We start from the raw sequence: 17951 nt of genomic DNA, 5'->3' as shown, positions 1-17951 counted from the left end.
ATCCTTGGACTCTTTGCTTATTATTCAGTTCACTGTTCCTAGAAGTTGACTCTATCGGTTCCCAAATCAGATCTCCAGGTTTTAAAATCCTTGCAGCCAACATTACCCCTTGGATGCCCTATAGGTACTTAAACTCAGCATGCCTGAATTTGTATCTCACTCTCCAACCCGTCTCTAGGAAGAGCAAATTATCGTCCTAGTCACTCAACCTGAAAGCTTTGCATTGACTTAGACCTCTCTTCCTCATTCAGCCCTTTCCATTCAATTGATCCCCGTGATTATATATATATATATATATACTCACTTCTATCAAAAGATAACCTCTCCTCTATTCATTATGCTGTTGCTTTAGTTAAGACACTCAAAAGTTCTCATTACTACATTGTTTGTGGATATTTTCCTAAAATGTGGCTTCCCACTGCTTCCTAGGCAAACTTTTGACCATGTAAGGTCCTTCATGACCTGACACCTGAAAGATGGGGCAAATGTGTAGCTAGTGATGGACATTACTTTGAGTAAAGCACTTTTGATGCTTCTCTTGAAATTATCATGTTTTCTTTGATTACAAAATCATCATTTTTAACCGGTTAATAGGTAATCCGTATTATTAACCGTTGACAATCCACATTTTTAACCAGTTAATAATGAGTCATGCTGCTCCTGCCCAGAAAGCAGCCTGGTGAGCTTGGCTGGTCTGTTCTGTGGACTTTTCAGGAAACTGCAAGTACTTTTGCTCAATGAGTCTGTTACCTTTCTTTTTTTTTAATTTTTAGTAGAAAACAATTTTTTGAATGCATTTTCTTCAGAAAATAGCAAATGATCACAAGCAACATAAAGTTTGCAGTGGCCAATTCCAACATGACTACTTGATGAGTATGTCAACCTTAGACTCTCTTCTTCAAATTTATGAGCACACAAGAATATATTGAAATGCCTGGTTTGCTATTTATATGATGCCTTGCATATAGAAAATGCTTAATAAATTGCATTTGTGAGTCAGTTTATACATATGGAAATATGTAGATGATTGTAAACACCATTTTATAGTCCTACTCTGTCAGGAATCAGAGAGTTCAAGGTCCTAGCAACTAACACATATTTCAATGGCCTCCATATTAGAGTAAGTTTGATGGTAGCTGCAACAATCAACCCCCTCTCGGTGGCTTAACAAATAAACAATTACCTTTTGCTCATGTCACCATCCAGTTTGGGAAGGGATTTTGTACACAACACAGTTATTCAGGAACCTAGACTCCTTCCTTCTACTGGCCTTGCAGTGTGCTAAGGCCTCAGACCCATGATGATGTCCTCCACAGAAATCTCTGCAGCTGGTCAGCCAGATAAGGAGAGAGAGGGAAGAGGGAGGGGGGTGAAGAGAGAGAGAGAGAGAGAGAGACCACAAGAGTGGTTTTTGGAGCCAGGCCTAGATGTAGCACAAATCTCATTGGCCAAAACAAGTTCCATAGCCCCATGGTGCAGGGAAGCTATGAAATCTAGCCTTTCTGTTTAGGAGAAAAACAACAGAATAAAATGAATAGCAAACACATAGCTTTGTCTCTAACATAGCCTTTATCCTCTTCATTATTCCAGTTATTCTGGGTATTCTGAAAGTTTTAAACTCCTCCTTCCACTTTCTCTCAAATATTAATGGCACCTCATGATAAGCTGGTAGAAAGAGGTGGGAATACACAAATAATACAATCTTCCCAACTTTGCGCCAACCTCTTTTTTCTTGATGATGGCTCTCTGCAGCTGCTTCCAAATTAGTTCAGTTCAAAAACTAATTCAAGGTCTACCATGAGCCAATCACTGTCTTAGGTCCCGGGGAGTCAGTCACCAATAAGACAGTCTCTGCTCTCAAAATGCTCAGTCTAGTGGGATCCAGTCCTACTGTGTTGTGTCCTATCATCGAGTCTAAAAAGCTTTCTCCGGTGTCCTTCTCCCTCTTAAACTGCTTCTAGGTCCTTCAGAGAAGAGACATTTTGCTGCCTCCACACCAGCTCTAGACAACTCTCTTAACATGTTCGTCCAGTGACACTCTGTGTTTTCAGGATCCTTCTCCTAACATCCCTAGAATTAATTTTGAGAGAAAAGTCTAGATGGTGTAACTCAGTGCCATACCCCTGCTTATTACTAAAACTCTCTTTAGATTGTGCCCTAATGGATGGCAAATTCACTCTGTTCCCTGGCACAAGGTGAGCTCTCATACTGTAAGTGGATCTGGCTGTCCTAGGAGTTGCATCACATGCCTCTGGAGAACATTTGATCTTAGGTAACTAGAAGAATTGGGAGTCATCATGCAAATTAGGTCCCAGACACAGCCATTGGTATCCATGATTTACATGCAAACTAAACTCTATAAGAATGTGTGTATACAAAATTCAGAAATTTTGTGGGAAAGACTGCCTTAGGCCTGTTAAATGTACATTTAATTTAACACAGCAAACAATATTTTTTTAACCAAGTTTTGGAACATTCAAGATGCCAAATTTCACAAGATGAATTCTATGGAAGAAGTCCCAAAACTCCCTCTCTGATCACTTCCTATAAAACTTGGAAGGGAAAAGGGTTTGTTTTGGTGGGTTTAACTCCACCCTTGTTCATTTTGGTTACACAAAAATTCTTAAAATGTTTTTTTGAGCAAGTGGTTTCTCCTAGTGTTAAATTCTCACCATCCCTGAAATGTTGTAAGAGCAGCATTAGATGTCCTCAAGGAAAACCTCAAAGGATGGAAAAAAACATATTAATGAGCACAATAATTCAAAACCTCTTAAAATGTTGTTTCCACGTGTGGTGGGACATTCTGGGCATGTCTCTGAGAAATGGATATTTCAGGTCTTGCTTTTGTAGATACAAGAAACCAATCTCCAGGTAATTCCTCCTTACAATTCTTTTACAGCTTCCCTCCTAGAGAATTCCTAAAGTACCTTACTCGACAGTAATGTAAATTTCCCAGAGTTAGAAAATTATGGGAGAAGGGAGTGAGCTGGTACCTCAAGTAATTTTACTTGCCTAGTCCCCTGACATTTAGCTAGCTACATACTTACATTGCCAGGACAACCACTTTATTAATTTAGTGACGCGGCAGTGAAATTGTTTGCTCCTTCATAGCATAGAGAAAATATAAGCATGTTTACTACTGTAAAGGAGTTTTAAATCTAGATGTGAACACTAGAAACAGGAGCCCTAACTGGAATGTAAACTCCATGAGAGACAGCCATATTCACTGGTGCCTGAATACCACTTAGCATATGTAAATCCTCACCAATGATTTGTTGGATGAGTGGGGACCAAACAGTATAAAGGAATATATCATCAGGCACTAAAAGTGTAAAAGTGGAAGGTGTTCAGAGAGAATAGTGAAGATGTATGAAGACAGTAAAGTAGAGAAGAGCCATGAAGAACTATAGACTTTGAACAGTTGGAAGAGAGAGGGGTGGTAAGACTAGGCAAGGCGAAAAGAGAGAAATAGCAGAGAAGGGAATTACCATGGTGCAGCTGGGAAATGGACTCCACTCAGGTCACAGGAATCACTTGGAAATACAATAGAAACCAGGCGATAAGGGATGAGTATAGATTTTGTCACACCATCTGGGTTTGTATCCTACTCCTGCCATTCATTCAATAACCTCCTTTAGAATCATTTAATATCTATAATTTGGGAATAATACTATAGGACATATGTTAAATAAAACCAAGAAGATGTGACAGATGAAAAATTATAAACTTTAGCTACTTAGAAAATGAAAATATTATTGCTGTTATTGATGAAAACAATTTTCTGGGTGGCCTTTTGATTCTGGTAGTTTCCACAGAGTGGGAAAAAGGTTCATAGAATGGCCCTGGGATGTGTGTCTGGAAAGAAATACGTAAAAAAAAATAAAAAAAAAATCTAATGACTACTTATTGAATACTTTCCAAACAGGACAAATGAGCCCTAGCCACTTTGGCTCAGTGGATAGAGTGTCGGCCTGTGGACTGAAAGGTTCCAGGTTCGATTCCAGTTAAGGTCACATGCCTGGGTTGTGAGCTCGATCCCCAGTAGGGGGCGTGCAGGAGGCAGCCAGTCAATGATTCTCTCTCATCATTGATGTTTCCATCTCTCTCTCCCTTCCTCTCTGAAATCAATAAAAATATATAGTAGTATATATTTTTAAAAAAGGGACAAATGAGAAAATTCTTTTTAAGAGTCCTAAGTTTTAGAAGTTATTTTGAAGTTAAATTTGCGTTATTAATTTAAATTATCATGAATTGTATACATTTATTTCACAAAATTATTATGTGGAAACTAAATATCCATTCATTCACTGAGTCAGTGGAGGAACTCGATTAGAATAATACCCAACCGCTCTTGTATTGTTAAGGAATGTTAGACAAAGCTTTATTATTGTCAATGACTCTTATCTTCAGAGAAATTTAAAAACATTGATTTAAACTTCTTTTCAAATATATTCTCAAATTAAAGTCATTGTTTCTGAGAATGCCTAGAAGCAAAAAGATGTTGGTTGTCAGTTAAACTATTGAAGAAGCAGAAGTGAAAACCGCATTTTCCTGGGGGAGAGGTTGTTCCAGCGATGCTGGCATTGTCTTAAAACAAATGTGGGCAATATATTCTGATTGTATAGATGATTTCAGCAAATGCACAGCATGCCTAGCAACTTTCCTATTCTGACTCCAAAGCACACATCACTAATCAATCACATTCTCTCCAGCTGAGTCTTCGTTTAGTCATTTATTCTCTACACATAGAGGGTTCTAGAAGCCAGTACAAGTAGGTCAGAGTTAGCATAGGCAAAATGAAACCTACCTACTATTATTTTAGAGTGAAGGATGGCTCTACAAAGTTCAAACAAAGAAACTGCCTATCACTATTAATGACCTGTAAGTGTATAAGTGCATATGATTCATAGATCCAGGACTTCCATGAAAGTAACCTCCCTTCCCACATATTGCTTTCTTCACTTAGTTGGCCCTTCATTATTTTTTAAAAATATATTTTATTGATTTTTTTTTTTTTTTTTTTTACCGAGAGGAAGAGAGAGAGATAGAGAGCCAGAAACATCGATGAGAGAAACATCAATCAGCTGCCTCCTGCACACCTCCTACTGGGGAGGTGCCAGCAACCAAGGTACATGCCCTTGACTGAAATCGAACCCGGGACCTTTCAGTCCACAGGCTGATGCTCTACCCACTGAGCCAAACCAGTCAGGGCTGTCCCTTCATTATCGATTCATTTGATTGGTGAAATCCACTTCTCTCTCCCTTTTTCTCTTCCCCTCTGCCACTCCCCCATCTCTATCTCTATTTGTATCTCTATCTCTATATCTCTCTCAGTTTACTGATAAGTCACCTTATATTAGGTGCTAAAGAGATTCAAAAAGAGTTTATCAAACTTACTTCCTGCTCTAGACAGACAAGCCTACAGGATGGTATAGTGAGGGAGACAAGATCTAGTCAAATCCTGCTCCTTTTAAAAATTAATGTGATCATGTGAGCTTTTTGTTTAAAAATGAAAATTCACTTAAGCTGTAAAAAAGTAAAAGGATGTGTTGCTTTTTGGATTTTTAAAGCCACCTCTGATATCAAGAAAGCTGCTCGTGGAATTTCTTGGCTCAATTCTGATAGAAGCTAGAAGCTAAGAAGACCTTAGAAACCAAAACACCTCATTACTAAATGATCCCCATCCAACCACAGTACTATCTGGGTTAAGCTGCCTTTTCCAGGAACACTGTGGGAACCGGGGAAGAGGTTCTGTGATGGGAAATTGGTGAGGCCAAAGTGATTTCTGCTCAACAGGGAAGTTGCGTCTGCTGCTGTTTCTCCCAGTTCAACATGTAATGGGAGGCTGGCTGCTTTGCCACAGTGACATTGTCTCCGTTCATCACCTCCTTTACTTGAAGTTTCAGAGATTCAGGTTCAGATTTTGGTGTTTTTATTGGAAACATAGTTTGGGGGTCAGAAAGGCCTGAGTTCAGGTATTAGCTGTGTGATTGAGGCCACTTCTCAACCACTCTAACTCTCAGTGTCCTCATCTATAAAATGAGCAGCTCAGATTAAAACTAGTTCCTCGAAAGGGCTGCTGGGAGGCTGAGGCTAGCTAGAGGGTCCAATGCAGTGTCCAGCACTCTGCCTAGATGCTGTAAGGGAGGAATAAATCTAGCCCATTGTTACCACTGGTAATGCTTAGCTGCTGTGTTAGTTTCCAGTTGCCCCTATGACAAGTCACCACAAACTCAGTGGCTTAAAACAATGCAGAGTTGTTCTCTGACAGTTCTGGAGATCCCAGTCAGAAATCAGTTTCTCTGCGCTAACATTAAGGTATTTAGCAGGGATGATTCTTTCTGGAAGGTTTGGGGTGGGGAGAGTTCACTTTCTCGCCTTTTTCAGCTTCTAGTGCCTTGTGGCCCCTTCCTCCAGCTTCAGAGTGCACCCCTCTATCTCTGCTTTCCTCATTACATCGCCTTCTGCTCTGACTCCTAGGTCCCTCTTAAAGGATCTTTGTGATTACATTGGATCCACCCTGGTAATTCTGAATCACAAGACCCTTAATGTAATCGCATCTGCAAAGTCCCCTTTGCCATATGAAGTAACACTCACAGGTTTGGGGACTAGGATTGTGCACATATTTGGGAGCCAAGATCCAGCCTACCATGTTAACTAATCAGATTATTGAACACCCTGGCGATCATTTGCTCCATATTGCTATAATGCAGAGTGGTGAGTATAACTCTGAGGACATGAAAGCTTGAGATGCCAACCAAACAAATCATTTAGAAAACTCAAAAACTTTTTTCTGTAACATCATTCCCTCCTTCCATCTCTGTCTTATCTCTACTTACTCAGGAACGGAGGTGTTAATTCAAATATGTAGAACTAGAGGCCCGATGCACAAGATTCACGCAAGGGGCTCAGCCCTCGCAGCCCCGGCTTCATCCAGAGGTTGTCTGGATGGTCGTTCCGCCGTTTGGTCGATTTGCATATTATGCTTTTATTATTACAGATAGAAGACTGTGTGTGATCCTCAAACTCAATAGACCTGGGTTCCCAGTTCAGCTGTGCAGCCTGGAGGAAATTACATGATTGCCTCAGCTTATATTCCCTTCTGAAACAAGAATTTGAGGAAGCCACTGATGGGCACTGAGGAAATGAGTCAGAGAATGAAAGGAAGCTAATATAAGCTGTGTATAACTGAGCAGGTTACTCCTGTGGGCCACTGAGTGACCTCTGGGATCTGGAAGACAGTGTAGATCATGCCTCCCAGGTACCCAGCCTGAGGGGAGGAAGCTTTCATCATTGGCTAAGGGCTAATCCATCATTTCTGGCATGCCAGCCTGCTCTGCTCCCTGGGAGAGTGTCTGAATTAGGACATCCACATCCATGAGGGAGCTGAGTGCCATGCGCCTAGAGCTGTGAGTGTGACACTGGCAGCAACTGCTCCACTTGCCTTCCTACCTCCAGCCGTGAGAACTTCCACTGACATTTCTGAGCCCCCAGTTTTTTATCTCTAAAATTAGAGAGGAGAGCAAACTAAACCACCTCATTGTGTACTCCCAGAACTAATACTCTGATTCTTCATGGTTTGGTTTCCTCTGGCACTAGCATTTGCCTCTAGCCTCTGCACTGGTGACAGTGAACTGACCTGGGCTGACCTGGTCATGTGTGACCCTTTGGTTACTTTTGATCAATCATGGTAGCCTCTGCAGAAGTTTGGAGGTAAGGGTTTCCTACTTACCTAGCCTTCACTGCTAGGTTATAATGAACAGAAATCTCAGGCAAATACTGACACATACAACACATTCTTTCAGTACACATGTGTTAGCAAGTAGACACACATGTGACCTATTTTTATCAACTTGAGCATGTTCCGCCTCTCTAGTTTCAGCACATTACTGAGCACCTACTCTGTGTCGGCACCCTGCCAGATGCTTCAGAGACCTTGGCAAATGAAGCAAAGTTCCTTGCTCTCCTGGCCCTCAGATTCTAGAGCTGTGCCTGACATGGTAGCCCCTAGCCACCAGTGGCTAACTATATAAAAGCCTAAAGAGCCAAATGACCGAACAACTGGTCAACTGGTCGCTATGACGTGCACTGGTCACCAGAGGGCAGACGTTCAATGCAGAAGCTGCCCCCTGGTGGTCAGCTGACTGCCAGGCACCAGACACAGGGCTCACACTGGCCGCCGCAGCCTAGAGACTAGTGGAGCGACAGCGAACCTACCAAGTGGCTGCAGGCGCAGCGAGGCCGGGATGAACAGGAGTAGCAGGCAGCGTTGGACTGCCGGTTTTGGCCCGATCCCCGCAGGTTACACCACGGAACCCCATCGGTGCACGAGTCTATGCACTGGGCCTCTAGTCTAAATATAAATGAGGTCAAATTAAAAACCCAATTCTTTGCTGCTGAGCAGCCACATGTGGCTACTATGTGGGTCACTGCAGATCTAGAATGTTTCCATCGCAGAACGTTGTATTGGATGATGATGATCAGTAAACGAGAGAACCTTAGAAGTTGTAAGTGCTATGGAAAAGAGAAAAGGAGAGAAGAGTACAGGGGATTAGCAGTGCTGGAGGTGGATAGGGATAAGTTGTATTAAACAGGGTGGTCAGGTAACTGTTTTTGAGAGGTGAGATTTAAATTTCTTAAAGGAGGTGAAAGCCTTGAAGGAGGTGAGGATGTTAGCTAAGCAGGTAACTGAGGGAGGAGCATTCTTCTATGGTAGCAGGCGGAAAGGCAGAGTATGCTGGTGGTGATGCTGGTAAGGACGTAGACATGATGGGAGGATGTGGACGTTCTCATCTCATTAATCAGCATTGTTTCCAGAGAATTCCTCATGACAAATGCGTTCAGATCAAGGTTGGCTTTTTTGTTAATATAATTTCTATTTAAGGATCCACTGATGACTCACTGTTTTAAAAGTATATTCTAAACGTTTGTTCCATGTTGCACAATTTCTCCATGAGGAAATTGAGGCACAGAGAGGCAATATTTTGTCATGTAGTAGAAACAGTTCCATTGCCATTTCCTTCTGACTCATGATACCAAAAACTCCCGCTGGCTATTTGAATGTGTTCCTTGATACAGGAGTCTGGGAGTTCTTAAATAAGAACTCTGATTTTTAATGGCTTGAAGGAATTAGTTCAGTAAACAAAATCAATGAAAGAACTGGAAAGATGAATAAGAACAAACCAACTGCTTTCTTTTCATAAATTTATTTATTTAATTTATCTTTATTGTTGAAAGTATTACAGAAATCCCCCGTTGACCATTTCCTCCCCACTCCCACCCCTTCCCCAGGCTTTCACCGCACTATATTGTCTGTGTCCATGAATTATGCATATATGCATACAAGTTCTTTGGTTAATCTCTTCCCACAATCCCTTGCCCCCTTCCCTCTGAGAATCTTCAGTCTGTAGTCTCCACCAAAAAACTACTAGATTTAATCAATGAATTCTGCAATGTAGCAGGATACAAAATGAATGCCCAAAAATCGATGGCAATTTTATACACCAATAATGAACTCTCAGAAAGAGGAACTAAACAAACAATGCCATCTACCATTGTAACAAAAAATTAAGTTAATGATGAATAAACTTAACGAAGGAGGTAAAAGACCTGTACTCTATAAATACTGCTCAAGACTGAATTTTCATGAAGCCATGCTGTCCTTTATCCAACTCCTTTCCCCCCATTGTTCGCTGAAATAATTGACGTGCAGTAAAATGCACCTAGTTTGATAAGTTTTGATAATCATGTACGCCTGTATAAGCACCACCCAAATCAGATGTAGCATTTCCTTTGCTCCAGATAAATTTCCTCCTTCTCCTTTCTAGTCAACTCCAAACTTCACCCCATCTCCAGAGACAACCACTATTGTGATTTCTCTCACCAGAGATTACTTTTGCCTGTGCTTGAATTTCACATAAATGAAAACACACAGAGTACTGTCACATTTCTTTAGCACTACATCCTGTTTTTGAGATTCATCCATGTTGTTGCATTTGTCAGTAGTTCTCCTTTTTGATTGTTGGATATTTTCAATTATATGAATAGGCCACAATTTCTTTATCCATTTCTCTGTTAAACATGCATTATCCTTGTTTACCTTGGGGCGGGGGGAGAGGGGGGAAGCATTGATGCATAAAACTACTGTGTACATTCTTCAGTATTTTTGTGAAAATGTGTTCTGTTTCCCTTGGGAAAATATCCAGGAGTGGAATTGCTGGGTCAGAGTGTAGATGTATATTTACCCTTGTAAGAAACTGTTTTTCGAAGTGGATTTAAATTCCCACCCACGGTGTATGGGAGTTACAGTTGCTCCACATCCATTTGGGTCCTTACTTTTGTGTCCCCATTCATGCTTTGCTTTGACATGATGCTTTATTAGAGCATCTTACCTTGTCTCTCCTTAAGCAGGACTGCAGTTGTGCCTCCATCATCTTTGCATACCCACAGTCTGGCCTTCCTCGGAGCTGGCTTTCTTTAAATCTATACAGAACAGGATAAAATGGAACCCAGTGAAGGAGCCGGGGACTCTGGGAATTCTGTACAGACAGCAGAGTGGCCCCAAGAATTCAATATGGCCTGCCTTTCCCGTGGAGGAGGGTAGGGGTCGGGGAGTGGAGGGGGATGCTGCAGCATTGCAGCCTGAATGCAGGGCTCCTGTGGCCATTTGTTACAGACTTCAGGAAAGGCTTTTCACCAGATTCATAGCAGCAAGTGATACCAATTATTGGATTTCTTTTCCAACATAAAAGATAGCTACTTGCAGCCTTTCGAAGCTGGTAAATGAGCCATTGATCTTACCTGTAGAACACTGCAGGGTGTTTTTGTCCTGTCTTAGCTTCCAATATCCTCTGACAGGAGTGCACCTCCGCAGCCCAGCTGGTCTACTTGTTATTCCCTGGGCATACGCTGTGCATCCCCTCCTGTGTGCCCTCCCCCCGGTCTGGGGAAACTCTGACGAGGAATGCCTTTCTCCCTCTGAGAAACTAGGTCTCCAAGGCCTGGCCCGAATGCCAATATCTCTGTGAAGCTTTCTCAGCTGCTTCATCCTTCAGTTAATATTCTTTTCTGTGAATAATTGTAACCTTCCAAGGAGAGGATGACAGCCCCCATCCTAGCTTCCAGGGCTCCTACAATATAGGGCATCCCAGGGCAGAAGCAAGCTCCCTCAATGACAAGTCTAGGTGTAGGTCTGTGGCCACATTCTGGGGTGCCAGCTACTGTGGCAGAACCTCTCTTTGCACATCCCTTGCTCAAAGAGCTACTCCACCTCTGGCCAGCATCTGGAAGCTGAATTGCTTCAGGCCTTGTTTCCTCGCTCCCTGGTCAGTGGAGAGCTGGAGTTGCGTTCGGGAGCACATGTTAGAGCACTCTGGCCTCTGGGCGTGGGAGGCGGAGTGATATGCCTCTGCCGCACGCCGTCAGTACAGGCAGCTCATTTTCCGAGGGAGACGGAGAAGCAGTCGGCTTAAATTTGGCAATTATCTTGAACAAGACAAGAGGGGGGGCGGAACAACCCTCCAGGTTTTCTTTGCTCTGTTCTCTCTCGCTTTCTCTCAAAACAAATGAGCACCTTGCCTGTTCCCTCAGACGCTCTGGCAAGTTACCCCACATGTCTTCCTGAAAGGCAGCCTGGAAAGCAGTCTTCTCTCTCAATTCCCATTGTCTACACTGGACTCCAGAAAAGTCCTTTGTCTTGAATGCTGGACAATGGGAGCTGGAGTGCCTGGGAATAGTCCTTCCCATGCTGCCTGGTTTGCCCTTGGCTATCTCTTCACCTCGTTATGGCAATCCATCTTCTCTTCGCTCCTAATCTCTACAGATTGTGTTTATTCATTCAAAAAGGTTTAACACCTTTTATAAAAATCTTTCATTTTTCACCAGATACCATGGTAGGAGTGAGAAGTCCAACAGTAGTCAAGATAGAAATTGTGCTTACTTCTGGAGCTGACAACCACTAGGAGATAAAGAGACAACCACACAACTGTCCTGACTTCATCTTATTAGAAGTACAGGGGCTGTAGGGACACATAGAATGAGCACTCAGTCCAAATAAGAGGTGGCATTTAAACTAGTAAGAGTTACCCAGAAGTCAGTGGAAAGACATGCGGGTAGAGGTGGGACACTTCACATAAGGGACAGGTGTGGGAACACCCAGAATCTGAGTGAGACCATGGCACAGTAAGGAGCTGAAAGAAGTTTGGTGTGTTTGCAAGTCAGAACACAGGAGAAAGTGGTGAAAAATGAAGCTGAAAGATAGGCAATGGCATTATCTTAACTGGCCTTTTGTGCAAGTTTTGATAAGCAGCAGGGACTTCTGATAGCAAAGGGCAGCCATTGCACAGCTTAGGTAGGAGCGTGAAAGGACCCCTCTTGTGTTTGGAAAGGTCACTCTGGCAGTAGCTCTGACAATGTGGATTGTAGGGGCAAAGCTGGAGCAGGCAGGAAGACCAGGCAAAGGATGAAGAGGGCCTCAACAACAAGGGGAGTGGCAGGATGGATGGAGATGGATGACTGACAGTATCATGGCCTGGTGATGAGATGTGAGAGTTGAGGGAGAAGAGAGCGTGACGGATAAGGTCAGGTTTCAGGCTTGGATTATGGTGGTGCATTCACAGAAGCAGTGAACCCAGGAGTTTCAGGTTTGGGGAGCAGAGGCAAGAAGTCCTTCTGTAGTGGGATGTGTCTGGGCCTCAGGAGAGGACTGGGCTAGAGCGGGTATCAGTCATCAGAACTCGATGGTCATGCTGCCATGAGAGGAGGTTGCACAGCCCAGGGGAAGAGAAGGGCTGAGGACACTAGGACAAATGTATAGAGAAGATGAAAAGGGGTGGCCAGGGCGTGGGCCAGCCGGGAGTGGGAGTCACCCTGACAGATGCCAGGGGAAGTCTTTCCAGGACAGTTGGACAACCAGGTCCAGTGTCCCAGAAAGACATTCTTATACCCACGGGATTTTACAACCGGAAAGGTGATGTTGATAAGTGCAATTTCAGGGGAGGAGTGCGGTGAAGTAGATGGAAAACGGAGTGGGGAATGAGGAAATAAAGATGAAAGAAAGGAAACTCAAGAGATTTGGCTCTGGGAGAAGGTAGAAAGAGCATTTGCTAGAAAGGAGTATGGGGTGAAGGAATGTTTGTTTTTTAAGATGGGATAAACATAAACAGGATTTTAATGTATTTTAGAATGAGGTAGGGAGGTGAATAAATAAAACCTGTGGAGAGAAGCAATTGTGGGAAATAAATAAAAGATGGGAGAATATGGGCACTGTATTTGATAAAGAAAAAAATTCTCTGATGGTGAGCTTAATCCCCAACTTTCCAAAGGACTAGCGAATCCAGTTCCATGTGGAAGAAGCAGGTCCTAGGACAGTCCGTTCCCAGCTGAGGGTGGCCTTGGGCTACTTACTTATGTCTCTCCCAGAAGTGGAGAATCACACCCACCCCTAGATTCTCCTGCATTTTAATAAGGACATATAAAGTGCATAGAACAGTGCCTGGCGCACAGTGGGCAAATGCCTGATGTTAGCTGTAATCATGTACTGATGCTGAAAGTTCCAGGAGAATAACGCGTCCAGTAGCTTCTCCCCGGGCTGCTAAAGATACTGAAAAACACGTCCTTGTGCGGTGGTTTTCTCACTGGCTGAAAACCGGGCCTGTTCTGTGTGCAGAGACGTGGTTTGTATTGCTTGGCTTCAGCAGGGGCAGCAGAAGCTTCCATTCTGAAGGCCGTGCGTGCACAGCTGAGAAATCTCTTTGGGGTTCCTATCCTGTTTGTTCCCAAAGCCTTTCCTCTGGCTCTCTAATGAGATTTCCCTATCCAGGAGGGGTGCCAAATGCTGGGAATTTCCCAGTACTCCCGACCCCGGGCACAAGACTTGTGGTGCTACAGTGGTGAGGATTTTGAATTGTCCTTTGAAGGGGCCACATACTGTTTGTCCACCTGTCTGCAAGATGGTGGAGCTGAAATTATAGGAGACAGAAGATTGTGAGAGTATGTTTCACGGTAGCTGGCAAGTGGCTGGTGACCCATAAGCATGGGTTTCCTTTCTTGAAGGTACCGAGACTAGACTGTGTCCCCACAGGGCAACATGGCAGGGTGGCAGCCCCACGGGACTTACTGAGCAGCTGTGTATGAACCTGGGCTATTTGCATATCTTCTTGAGCCTATTTTTCTCGTCTGGGAACAAAGCCTGATACTAACCACTGCGCCAGGCAGTGTGTTTTAGGGATTAAATGAGACAACATATGTGGAAGGGCCTGGCATCTAGTAGGTCGTCAGTGTTTTTCCTTCTCCCTTTTCTGTGTCCCTGTTTTTACTATGAGGTAACCATGTTTACTCACAGATCTGATATTATTTCTTCACACCAAGTCAATATGTCAAGTATTTGGTCACACCTCCTCTCTCTGCGTTAAACCCCACTGCCTGGAAGTCACACCATTACCTAGACACCAGCAGATCCTTGTGTGGCTGCAATGGATGTTACTGCAGTTGTCAGCACTGAAATGATGTGCTCCTTCATTCTTCAGTGTGTGTGCGCGCTCGGGCATTCTCTTTGCCTGGTGGAACATTTGCAGTCTCCTTTAAAACAATGCCCTCATCTTGTTTACTCTCTCCGACTTGCCTCTTCTCCTCCCTCCCAGCCTCCAAAACACCACAGGCTTTCCCCTGTATTGTTTGCTTAATGGGCAGTGTAATGAGTGTAGCATTACCAGTTTGAAATTCACAGAGCACACAAAAATTGGATTTCTTCCTAGACAGTTCCCAACACCCCGCCTCCTTGTTTGCAGCTTTCTCCCTCTTTTCCATTCTGCAACACAACTCAGATTTGCTGAACCAGAAAGGAGAGGAAGGGGGTACAAAAGGGAAGGCAATCTGCCTTCTCATGCTTTCAGGAAGAGCTTATTAAGGACCTGACCTGCTCATTGGAGGAGACCAAGTACTCTAAAGCTATTCCCCCTGCGTCTTCTGTTTCCACACAAGCCCGAGGTCCTAAGTATGCAGTGCAGGTCAGAACCTAATTACCAAGATAATTATTGTTACCCGCACTGCCCGATGGGTGTGTTTTGTAATTAAAAGCTATATTGGCAGGTGTGAGTCCGAGTCTGCTCCTAACTCAGAGAAACTACTGAAGGCTTTCCACCAGAAGCATTTCACTCTGGCCAGTGGGGTTGTGTTGCTCAGGTGTTGTGTTCGCGGAATGTTTGGGGGTCTGGAGAATACTCCAGAGCGCTCTGACCTACCCACATACATCAGGCATCCTGTAGGAGTATCCTCAGCTGACTCAGGGACTCTTGTTTCTGAGGCTGGACTTCATAGCGATTTCAGAAAGCTCTGTGCCAGTTTTTGAATTTGTTCTCTTTAAATAGTTGACTAGTACCTGACTTCCACCGCCTTCATATGATATTCAATGAGGAAAAATTGATTTTTCTCTGGGCATGGACAGACTGTATATATTTGGGGAGTACAGTGGGCGCTAAGCTGGATAGAGGTGTGTATTCATACCCCTCGCCACCTGCTTCAAAATTCATTCTGGCACAGAGAGGCTGGCTTTAGGAATATTTTATGGCTTTACCTCTCTGCCATAGCACACTAAGGAAATGGAGTTTCCACTTTAAAAATCAAGTTCAGCCTGGCTGTTGTGGCTCAGTAGTTGAGCGTTAACCTCTGAACCAGGGGGTCATGGTTCGATTCCCAGTCTGGGCACATGCCCAGGTTGTGAGCTCAATCCCCGGGGTGGGCGTGGGAGGGCGTGCAGGAGGCAGCCAATCAATGATACTCTCTTATCATTGATGTTTCTCTATCTCTCTCCCTTTCTCTCCAAAATCAATAAAAATATATTTTTTAAATCAAGTTTACTAAAAATTAAGCAACATGGTGATAATGGACTTTTTAAAATGCTTAAAGAAATTCCAAGTGAAAAAGGAGGAACAGAAGTTGGGCAATAAGGACAAGGACAATGAAAGGAGAGAGTGAAATAACGAAGGAAAATGGGTGAGGCTGACAGGAAATAAAAGGGAAAAGTGGCCAAGGAGGGATCAGAAGGGGGAAAAGAAGACAAAGGAAATGATACCAACTTGGGTAATGGACTCAATGAAGGAACTAGAAAAAGTGAAGCCCAAAGTAAGAGTTATGGAGAAAGAAATCAGAGACATGCAGGGCTGGAGGACTGGCGGCCCGGGAGGGTGCGGAGACTGTCCCTAATGAAGTTAGGTGCCTGAATTCCTTAGGACAGTCTGACGGTCGGGGAGACTGTCCCTGCCTATCCTCATTAAGACTGAAATAATAGCCAGCCAGACACATTACTGGGTCTGGCCAGCCCATAATGTCAACTGAATTCACGGATGCATATTTAAACTGAATTTTCTAACCACGGCCTTAAATAAACAGTCAGCAGATGTAACTGAAAATTAGAATAAGGCTTTCAATGTTCCTATAGGGAAAAGTCTGAAAACCCTTCACGTTGCTTTTACCCAAGTTTTTCGTCATTTGCGGTTTTTAACCCGGGCCAGTGTGTTAGCAGCTGTTTCATTGCTGGATGGTGTGGATCCTCCTGGTATTTGCTTTTAACAGTCTGCAGGGCAGGGAGAGTAGCTGACACCTGTGGTGGAGGCAAAGCCCCTTGGCAGGCACATTAACTGTTCACAACAAAGAAAGCTTTGAGCTGCTTGGGCTCTAACGGGACCACCAGAAACTCCTTTCCCCAAAGCTGGGAAATCCCCGGCAGGTCTGCTCAGCCAGCCAAACTCGGGAAACCAGAGTTGTGGGAGGAAGGTAGACATGGCAGGCAGCCTCAGAGAAATCTCAGGACGGTGTCATTTGGCCTGTGGCCTGGGGTCTAGAGTCTGGAAACTTGGCATCGCCTCCTGGGCTTGCCGTGGCTCCTGTGCTGGCAGCTGGAGGCTGTGGAGTCTAGGAATTGATAGTCACCAGGAGCTGGTGGAGGGCTTTCCATGTTGAGCAAATGCCTTTTCTTATACTTGGAGCTAAAAGTGCTCTTTGTTTACCTGTTTCTTAGGTTGAGCAATAGATTACACTGTTTTTACCAATGAGTGGGAAATGTAGCAATAATAATCCAGACTTATTTAGATTTGTCAATGGGCTGTTCTTTCTTTTCTTTTTTCTAAATTTAAATTCTTTATTGTTTAAAATATTACATAAGTCTCCTTTTCTCCCACTGACCTCATGGAGTGCTCTTTCAGCTATAGTATATATATATGTGTGTGTGTGTGTGTGTGTATATATATGTATATATATATATCCCATGTTCAAAGGCTGTTAAATTGAGTTGTTTACCACGACAGTAGAAGTGATTTTTTTCTGAAAATATGGATAAACAACCTGCTTCCCTATTTATAATGGCCTGGCCCTCTAGCAACTTCAGCGTGAAATTATAGCTAATTTGTCTACAAACGTCAGGTGGTCATAATAATCTGGCCACTCAGAGTGTGTGTGTATGTATATATATATATATACTAGAGGCCTGGTGCACAAAATTCGTGCACGGGTAGGGTCCCTAGGCTTGGCCAGCAATCAGGGGGCTCCTGCTGGCGGCCAGCCCTGCCCCTCTCTGCAGGGCGATCGAGGGGGGCGGTGGGAGGGAAACCGCTGGCACCCTCCTCAGCTGGCCTGGGGCCTGCCGGCAGCTCCTGTGTTGAGTTTCTGCCCCCTGGTGGTCAGTGCATGTCATAGCAACTGGTCATTCAGCTGTTTGGTTGATTTGCATATTAGGCTTTTATTATATAGGATATACTTTGATATTTTAAAGCAGTTAGGTTTGGTTTTTTTTCACAAAATCACAAAGCCCTACTGTGCTCATGTTCTAAGAAATTAGACAGCCCTCCTGTTTCTGTCCCCAGCCCCTACCCAGTACCTGTTCCAAATGAGGACCATTACCTCCAGGCTTGCAGAATTACAGTTAGTGGTCAATTCATTCAACACATATTATTCAGCGT

The 17951-nt window shown here is 43.6% G+C and overlaps 1 protein-coding gene across 3 annotated transcripts in view; it reads left to right on the top strand.

Annotated features, from left to right (window-relative positions):
* Positions 1-17951, top strand: part of CPQ (carboxypeptidase Q) — a 346153-nt gene that overhangs the window by 305610 nt on the left and 22592 nt on the right. The window contains exon 9 of one of the 3 annotated variants that reach the window (XM_059672156.1): positions 11884-12016. The exons of the other annotated variants lie outside the window; for them this stretch is intronic. Within the exon in view, the coding sequence (XP_059528139.1) occupies positions 11884-11960 (77 nt within the window). The 3' untranslated portion in view covers positions 11961-12016. Of the gene's footprint in view, positions 1-11883; positions 12017-17951 lie in introns of those variants that run through there. 3 annotated transcript variants of the gene reach the window in all.

The sequence above is a fragment of the Myotis daubentonii genome, chromosome 17 (genome assembly GCF_963259705.1).
Source record: "Myotis daubentonii chromosome 17, mMyoDau2.1, whole genome shotgun sequence".
Lineage (NCBI taxonomy): Eukaryota > Metazoa > Chordata > Mammalia > Chiroptera > Vespertilionidae > Myotis > Myotis daubentonii.
Note: the sequence above shows the minus strand (reverse complement) of the source record. Positions and strands in the feature narration are given on the sequence as shown.